General features: G+C 51.9%; 2 protein-coding genes across 2 annotated transcripts in view; both read left to right on the top strand.

Annotated features, from left to right (window-relative positions):
* Positions 1-1,529: 1,529 nt before the first annotated feature.
* On the top strand, positions 1,530-3,761 carry LOC130586363 (N6-adenosine-methyltransferase TMT1A-like). The gene is made up of 2 exons (XM_057387150.1): positions 1,530-2,351; positions 3,325-3,761. The coding sequence occupies exons 1-2, from the start codon at positions 1,842-1,844 to the stop codon at positions 3,559-3,561; spliced, it is 747 nt and encodes a 248-aa protein (XP_057243133.1). The 5' UTR covers positions 1,530-1,841; the 3' UTR covers positions 3,562-3,761.
* A 1,080-nt stretch (positions 3,762-4,841) lies between these two features.
* The window catches only part of LOC130586360 (transmembrane protease serine 12-like), a 5,624-nt gene continuing 1,469 nt past the window's right edge, over positions 4,842-8,996 (top strand). The window contains exons 1-4 of the mRNA XM_057387147.1: positions 4,842-4,932; positions 5,905-6,103; positions 7,367-7,638; positions 8,350-8,492. Coding sequence (XP_057243130.1) covers positions 4,842-4,932; positions 5,905-6,103; positions 7,367-7,638; positions 8,350-8,492 — 705 coding nt within the window. The remainder of the gene's footprint in view (positions 4,933-5,904; positions 6,104-7,366; positions 7,639-8,349; positions 8,493-8,996) is intronic.

Raw genomic sequence — 8,996 nt, 5'->3', positions numbered from 1 at the left:
CTGTGCCCATCACCATCATCCCTGTGCCCATCATCATCATCCCCATGCCCTATCATCATCATCACCCTTCTACCCATGGTCATCACCATCTCTGTGCCCATCATCATCATCTCTGTGCCCATCACCATCATCCCTGTGCCCATCATCATCATCCCCAGGCCCTATCATCATCATCACCCTTGTGCCCATGGTCATCACCATCTCGTGTCCATCACGATCATCCCGTGAATTTCAGCAGCACCCCCGGGATTCCAAGTAGGACACCCCAGCTGTGCCGGAGCTGCGCACCAGAAACACTTCAAGGACASCCTGGCCCAGGGGCGCCGATTCGGTTTGTGTGAGGGATCCCTGAGCCAGGAGCTTCAGGAATAAATAGGCCAACACCCAAGGGGAGTGAGTAGGGATAAGAAACCCCAAAAACTTCCTGATGGACCTCAGTGATCCCACCAGAGCCCAGGAGAGACGCAATGCCAGGGGAGACACAAAATCCTCCAACCTCAGTCACACCTTTGAAACACAGGAGTTTCATTAGGAATGATTTCCAGGAAAACTCCTCCAGGATAGCAGGAGCGGGTGCTGTTTCCTGGGCCACTTTAACCATTTCTATGACTCTGTGGTGCACAGCAGCAAGGAATTAAAACCAAATATAAACCCAGCTTATAATAAAATAATCCTTACYGCCTGTATTTTGTGCTCCGCACATACAACACAGAGTAATTAAATGCTGGACTCGATCTCGGAGGTCTTTTCCAAGTGAAATGATTCTGTGATTCCCATTATTCAATCTGTTTGTAGCTGCCACGAGGTGGAAGCATGAAGACACAGCAGAGCTTATTAACAAAGCACCTAATTACTCCTGGGTTTARTTTGCTTTATTTCCACCAGAGGGAGRAKGAGACACGCTGGTGGCATCCCCWGGAAAACWAAACTCYAAGGCAGCCCCCAGCAGAASTGCTCCAAGGTTTTCAGGGACCASTCCYCCCAAGGTTTTTAGGGMCCTTGAATGGTCCTGTCACCTGGARCAGAGCTGTCYCCTGTTAACRGCTGTCCCACACTGCCACCAAACCCTTTGGAAAGCTCTGGCGACCRCAAAGATGACAAAGATTTCCAGAATTTGTTCATGGAGTGGTCAGTGTTGATTCGACATTAAGTCAATAAAGCCCAAACTCCACATGCTGCATGCAGAACTAATGAATTTATAAATTGTTTTATCTCTGTCCATGATYCTCATCAAAGGTCTGGAAGATCACTGGGAGCCTGTTCTCGCATACCAAAGGATTTAAGGTGTCCTGAAACCACAAAGGCTGAAAGCTGCTGTTCAGAGAGAGCACGGAGCTGCTGAGCAAACCCAGCCCCTCACAGCGGCCGGAAAAGCAACTCCCTGACAACTGTTKGAAGTGAAACATTAATCAAAACCCTTAATGAAATTCCTGCCGAGATCCAGAGCTCAGCTGAGCTTCCAAGGGCAGCACAGGCTGCTTTAAGAGACATGACTGCACCCGGAACTGCAGAGCACCAAAGCAGGGCGCTCGGAGAACTTCGCCAGGGGTTACACAGAAAGTTGCACTGCCCAGTTCGTTCTGGCTTGGGGACAAACTGGCAGCTCCTCCCCTCCCAGTTGGGGCACTCTGGTCACCGCTTGGCCGCACCGTTCTGTCCTCGCCTGTGACCGGACTCACAAATCAGCTGGAGAAAAGAGTCAAGCGGAGCAACGCGAGGAGCTGAATGTACTTTGAGAGGAGCGCAGGGAGTGCATGAATGCAGCTCTSTCTGAGTTCCCAGAGCTCTAACACACAGGAGAAGCAGTTCTGCTCTGTGCGGATCCTCTGCCCACGCTGAAAATGCCAGAGGCCGGTGCAAGCGTCCTCCTGCTCCGTGCTTGCCTGGCACTGCTAGCCTCTCCCATCTACCTGCTCTCCTTCCTGGGCATGTGGGAGCCTTTCTGCAAGAAGGTCTTTTTTCCGTTCATCTTAGACAAGATYAGCATAGTTCACGACAAGAAATCAAAGAAGCATAAGCAGGAGCTGTTCCGTAATCTGCCYGACTTCAGGGGCCCCTCCGGGGAGCTGAAGGTGCTGGAGATCGGCACCGGCAGCGGCGCCAACTTCCAGTTCTACCCMCCGGGCTGCAGAGTCACCTGCACCGACATCAACCCCAACTTCCAGGAGGGCCTCACCAGGAACATGAAGAAGAACCAGCACCTGCACTACGAGCGGTTCCTGGTGGCTGCGGCTGAGGATCTGCACCAGGTGCCCAGCGGCTCCGTGGACGCTGTGGTTTGCACCCTGGTGCTCTGCTCCGTGCACAGCGTCAGCAGCGCCCTGAGGGAAGTGCTGCGGGTGCTGCGGCCGGTGAGTTCCCACAGAAAAAACCGTGTTATGTGTGCTCCAGAGGCACCAGGGCGTGAGGAAAGGGGAAAAAAACCAAGGGTTAAAGAGTTGGTTTGAGTTTTAAAGCCAGASCCAGGTTGGTTCCTACAATCTCTTTGTATGGCTGAGTGCTGCAAAGGGTACTGGGCAGCCTGGTTTAGGCTTAGAAATCCTAAAAGCAACATTCTGCCAACGAAAAGGGCTTAAAAAGTCAGCAGCAATCACAGTCCATCATTTAAAGCAGAATGTGGTATTGTCCTTCCCCTTTCAGCGTGGGATTTTCCTGGAGTGGGAAGCTCTGATCAAGGCTCAAAGTTTAGTTTTAAACTAACTGCTTCAGCCTCTATGAAGTGGAGCAGCTCTACCTGTACAACCAGGTATTACYTTATACCTGGAGTTATTCCAGGGAACAACCCTATTTCCCTGGAGGTACTAACAATCTGCAGATTAAAACTGCTGGGATATTTTTGCAACCAACTTTTAGCCTTTAAAGTGGCATTTTCTTAGAACCATCGAATGGTTTGGGTTGGGAGGGATCTTTAACACCGTCTTGTTCCAACCCCCCTGCCTTTGGGAGGAACTTCATCCCAATATCACATCTAACCCTGCCCTCTGTGAAAAACAGATGGGTTGGAGCAGGATTTATACATTTATCTTGGTCTCCTTTGGAAAAAAACCAGTCATGTTAGCAACTAATTGAAACAAAACCACMACAAACTATTGCTGGAATTAAAAACGGATCAAATAAGTCAATTCTTTGTCGCTGTGAATGGGCACTTTGAATCTCTGCATGTTTCCTTCTTTCACTAATTCCAGCTGACAAAGGGAAGAGGAAAAGGAAGGGAAAAGGAAGGGAAAAAGGAAGGGAAAAGGAAGGGAAAAAGGAAGGGAGGGGGCGGTGGGAGCCGCTTGGCGTGACCCCCACACCCGCTGTAAGAAGACTCTGTGTTCCCAGGGAGGAGCTTTCTATTTCTTGGAGCACGTGGCTGCTGAGCATTCCAGCTGGAAGTATTTTTGGCAGCAGGTCTGTTACCCGACTTGGAAGCTCGTCTTTGCTGGATGCTGCCTCACGAGAGAGCTGTGGAAGAATCTGGAAGAGGCCAAGTTCTCAGAGCTGAAGATACAACACATAAGCGTGGCGCTGCCTGGAACACCCATCGAGCCTCACATTGTGGGGTACGGGGTGAAGTAATCCCTGTCCTGCCCCCCGTTCCCCAAAATTCCTCATCGTGACCAACACACCCAGCACGGCACAGGCTCCYTCATGCGTGCCCGGACTTGTATCAGAAACCAAATTAAGTGTCAGGGGAGAAAAGCCCTTTTGGATCAKAGTCCAGCAGTTAACCCAGCACCAGCACCACATTCACCACTAAACCATGTCSCCAAGTGCCAAATSCAYRCRTTTTTTAAACASTTTCAGGGATGGTGACTYCACCATTGMCCTGGGCAGCCTGTGCTGGGGCCTGACAGCCCCTTCCATGAAGAAATCTTCCTTTCTATAAATTAAACCTCCCCCGGTAACTTGAGGCTGTTTCCTTCATGAAGCCCCGGCACTGCCGACCCCAGGACAACAAAAACCAGCCCAGGAAACAGAAAATAAAGGTTTTAATGAAAACGGACTGCTGCCTGTGCCTGGTTAACTCTGYGATGGGGTTCCCTCAGGTGTTCCCCAGGTGGCAATGTCACTGGGGCTCATCAGACCTGCTGCCCCCTCCCCATGGTCCCTCAGAGCTGTTCCTGCTCTCCTGCTGGAACCTGAACCCCAAAGCTGACCCTTGGCTCAGATGAGGGTCAAACACCTGGAGCTTTGTCCAGTGAGGGTGAGACCCTTGATCCTTTGTGCAGGTAAAGCTGAGCTCCCTTGACCTTTTGTGAGGTGAGACCCTCGATCCTTTGCCCGGGTGAAGCCGAGCCCCTGTCCCTCTGTTCTGGTGAGACCCTCGATGCTTTGCCCGGGTGAGGGTGAGAGCCTCGATCCTTCGCTTGGGTGAAGCTGATCCCCCTGTCCCTCAGTTCAGGTGAGACCCTCGATCCTTTGCCCGATGAAGCTGAGCCCCCTGTCCCCCTGTTCTGGTGACACCCTCGATGCTTTGCCCGGGTGAAGCTGAGCCCCCTGTCCCTCAGTTCAGGTGAGACCCTCGATCCTTTGCCCGGGTGAAGCTGAGCCCCCTGTCCCTCTGTGAGGGTGAGACCCTCGATCCTTTGCCCGGGTGAAGCCGAGCCCCCTAACCTTTTTTGAGGGTGACACCCTCGATGCTTTGCCCGGGTGAGGGTGAGACCCTCGATCCTTTGCCCGGGTGAGGGTCCCGCAGACCGGTCCGAGAGGGAAGGGCGGTCCCTCCCGTCCCCTCACCGGCTCCTCCGGCCGCGCTCCCGCGCCGTCCCCGCCGCCCCAACGGCCCCGAGCCGGCTCCGGCCGTTCCCCGCCGGGGCTCCCTCAGGCCCCGGCGCCATCTTCGCCCCTCCGCGGCGATGCGGCGGGCGCGGCCCGCGCTGCCGCTGCTGCTGATGCTGCTCCCGGGGCTCCTGCCCGGCGGGGCGGCCCCGAGGGACCCCGGCGATGGTACCGGGACCCTGCGGGACCCTGCGGGACCCTGCGGGACCCAGCGGGGCCGGGGAGGGGGCGGCGAGCGGGGAGAGCCTGAGCTGAGGGGGGCTGGGGAGAGGGGGAACTTCGCTTACACCATAATCTGGTGAATTCGTAAAGTAGCAGCGACTGGAGTGCTTAACCGAAAATTTATGCGCAAGAAATACACCTTGATCAGATAAATACAAGCATTTCATATGGGCTGAGAAGTACCAGGAGGTTCCAAGATCCCCAGACACGGGGTCTGTGAGGCAGCGAGTCCTGCAGTACAAACGTCCATGGAATGGTTTTGGCTGGAAGGGAGAGACCTTAAAGTCCATCCAATGCCACTCCCTGCCATGGCAGGGACACCTCCCACTGTCCCAGGGTGCTCCAAGCCCTGTCCAGCCTGGCCTTGGACCCTTCCAGGGATGGGAAATCCATTCCAATGACCTGACACCCTCCCAGGGAGGAATTCCTTCCCACTGTCCCATCTAACCCTGCCCTCTGGCAGTTTGAAGCCATTCCCCCTTGTCCTGGCACTCCAGGTCTGTGTAAACAGTCTCTCTCCATCTTCCCTGCAGCTCCTTCAGCCACTGGAAGGCCTTAGTTAGGTCAACACAAAGCTACTCGTGGCTGAACAATCCCAATTCTCCCAGACTTTCCTCCCAGCAGAGCTGCTCCATCGCTCTAAACAACTCAGTGGCCTCGTCTCCAACAGGTCCACGTCCTTCATGTGCTGTGGTACTGCTGGAGATTAAAAGCCCCAAACCAAACCAAATAAAAACAAACAAACCAGAACACCACCATCACCACCAAGACCCACTAAAACCCAACCAAACAAAAACCCCAAAACAATACAAAAAAAAGACCCAATATAAAAAGACCAACCAATAAAGCCCAAGCCCCCAAAAGCTCAGCTTTGCCCTGCAGTGCTCTAAGGGGCTCGCTGTGTTTTGCATTTTGCAGAGTGTGAGCAGCAGCTGCCGCTGGCCCGCGCCGCCGCGTCCTGGATCGTGGGTGGCCACGAGGCCCCGGAGGGTGCATGGCCATGGATCGTGAGCCTGCAGGTGCACCACAGAGGGATCCGCTTCAGACACCTGTGCGGAGGGGTCCTGCTGGGCCGCAAAGCCGTGCTGACCGCCGGCCACTGYGTCAGCGGCAGGACGTACGTACCGSGGASAACGGGGARAACRGGGAAAAYGAGGCCAAGGGAGCCTGCGTTGTGTCTGTCACTGTGGGAACAGGAGCTGTCCCCCTGTGCTGGGCACTCTGAGACCCCTCCAGTGCYGTGTCCAGTTCTGGGCYCTCACAGCAACGGCTGGAGCATGTCCAAGGCYAGGAACAGAGCTGGGGAGGGGTTGGAGCACAATTTGGCACTTAATTTTCTCTTTTTTTTGGACAGTGTAGTAGGAACTCCTCAGAACAGACTTTTAACTGCACTTACAGCATTTCAGCTCCCAGCACTGGTCTCTTTTCCAGCCTTTACCACAGTTGCACAATCTGCATCAGGTGGCGTCTGCTGTATTGACACAACCATGATCTGGGGGGAAGTGAACTGTAAAATCAGAGAACTTTGGAATTTTATCCTTTATCAGGACTTTGTTACATCAGCTCCTGGTTTGCATTTAACAAACATTTATTTGCAATATAATACCTCTTTATATTATCAATTTAGTTTTTACCTAATTTTGGGGGTTAATTTGAATATTATAGTTCATCCCAGGCCAAATTCAAATATCACTTAAGTTTTTTTTACATAACTGACTAGAAATTAGGTCTGAATGACTCTACCCCTATTTTTAAATTTAGTATTAACTTGATAGTCATTATTTTTACTTCTAGACAATGGATTTCTCAGGTCTAGGTACAAGCAGAGTCTTTGTGAGCATTGTGGGGATGAGCTTCCTTCCTTTATGCAAAATAAAACCATGTTTTTAGCTTTTTCAGGCTAATTTCTTCTGATGGCCTCTGCTGAATGGGGTGGGAGGCAAATTCTGGGTGTCAACTTAAATCCTTAATCTGAATTTTCCTTAACAGCCATAACCATCAATAGGCAGTGTTCACATGGACAGAATGGTAATGAGGCAAATTACTTCCAGGAAATATTTACTATGGAATTTTCAATCTATATTCCTAAAGGTGCATAAGCAAAAGAAAAGTGGGTTAGATGGGATATTGGGCAGATATTCSTAAGAATGGYRRGGCCCTGGCTGAGGCTGCYCAGAGARGCTGGGGCTGTCCCATCCCTGAAGTATCCAAGGCCAGGCTGGACAGGGTTAAGAACCACCTGGGATAGTGGAAAGTGTCCCTAWYCKTGCAGGGGGAGGAATGAGATGAATTTTAAGGTGCTCCAACCCATTTCAGGAATCCATGACTGTATGAAAACAAACAGTAAAACAATGTAAAACCCTTGTGAATTGTCTGGTAGGGATCCATGTGACTGGCGAGCTGTTCTGGGCGTGCACAACCTTCAAAAGCACAGTCCCCACACAGCAAAAAGGAGGATCAGGAGGATCATGGTGCACTCGCAGTTCAAGAGGGACACCTTTGAGAACGACGTCGCAGTGTTTGAGCTGAGATCAGCGGTGCGGTACAGCCTCTACATTCAGCCCATYTGCCTGCCCCCAGATCCCCTGGCTGAGCTCATGGACAACAGCTCCAACTGCTACATCAGCGGCTGGGGACGCACCGTGGAGAAGGGTAAAGGGCTCTGGGAACTCTGGGAACTGCTGGGCACCTTCCCACACAGCCGTGGGTACCACCCACTGCAGCTCCCTGCGTTCAGAAACTCACTCTGTACTTGGATCTTAGAGACCTTTCCCAACCTGTCACAGGGGAATGGCACCAAACTRAAAGAGGACAGGTTCAGATTAGATATTCGGGAGAAATTCYTCCCTGTGAGGGTGGGGAGGCCCTGGCACWGGGTGCCCAGAGAARCTGTGGCTGCTCAATCCCTGGAAGTGTCCAAAGCCAGGCTGWACAGGGCTTAGAGTTGTGAACTGAGGGGTCCCCGTGGGATTTATGAATGGCTACACCCCCTCCAATTCTCTCTTCACTCCCACTGGGCACACATTTGGTGCCAGTTGGTGTTGTGTGTTGTGTGTTGTGTGTGGGAGTTTCAGGGTCAGCTGGGATTGTATGAGCCCCTGTTTGATGTCACCTCTGACACTTTGAGAGAGGCAGATGCATTATCACTGATGCTCCTGAGGAGGAACTGCAAAATCTACATCAAACCCAAGTTTGCAAACCCACTCCACTTTCAATCCATTGGGAACAGGCAGGATCTGTGTCACATCCATGTCTAAACATGTCTAGGAACACGCCTGGGCCCTGGCGAAACGGAGAAAAACRCAGTAAAATTGCTACACACCTCAATAGATTTCACCTTTCTAAATTCTGTCTCCATTCAAGGTAAAATCTCACCTGTGCTAAACCAAGCCCAAGTGGAAATCCTCCCTCACAGCCTGTGTAACAGCTCTGAAGGATACGAGGGGCTCATGAACAACAACGTGCTCTGTGCCGGTGCCTGGGGCGGCGGCACCGACTCGTGCCAGGTGAGATGGAGGTGCTGCCACAACTGCCTCGCTGCAACTGCCAGAGGCTCAGCAGCACCATGATTTGTATTAATTAATTCAAACAGCAGAAATACTAACTGGGAAACATGTCAAATGCAAAGGAAGCATCATGAAAGGGTGGGACAGTGATTGCAAAGCAAAAACACCTCAAAGAATTTGGTGATATTGGAAAGGCAACAGGAATAAATAAAGGGGAAGGATAAAGAATGCAACGTATTTATGCCACAAAGGCGTCATGTGTGACGTATGATGTATGATGTATGATGTATGATACAAACCATTGGACAGACATGTCACTGTGCCATGGAGTGTGTGTGAAGCACATGAATGTCTCACTTGTTCTTATGCTGGAGAGCAGCACTGGACAGGGACRTGGCTCAGGGATGTGGTTCAGGGATAGGGCTGTACAAAGTGGCTCAGGGATGTGGTTCAGGGATAGGGCTGTACAAAGTGGCTCAGGGATGTGGTTCAGGGATAGGGCTG

Source organism: Malurus melanocephalus, unplaced genomic scaffold, assembly GCF_030028575.1.
Source record: "Malurus melanocephalus ecotype Western Australia unplaced genomic scaffold, MMel_1.1 scaffold_1147, whole genome shotgun sequence".
In the NCBI taxonomy this organism is placed as follows: domain Eukaryota; kingdom Metazoa; phylum Chordata; class Aves; order Passeriformes; family Maluridae; genus Malurus; species Malurus melanocephalus.
Note: the sequence above shows the minus strand (reverse complement) of the source record. Positions and strands in the feature narration are given on the sequence as shown.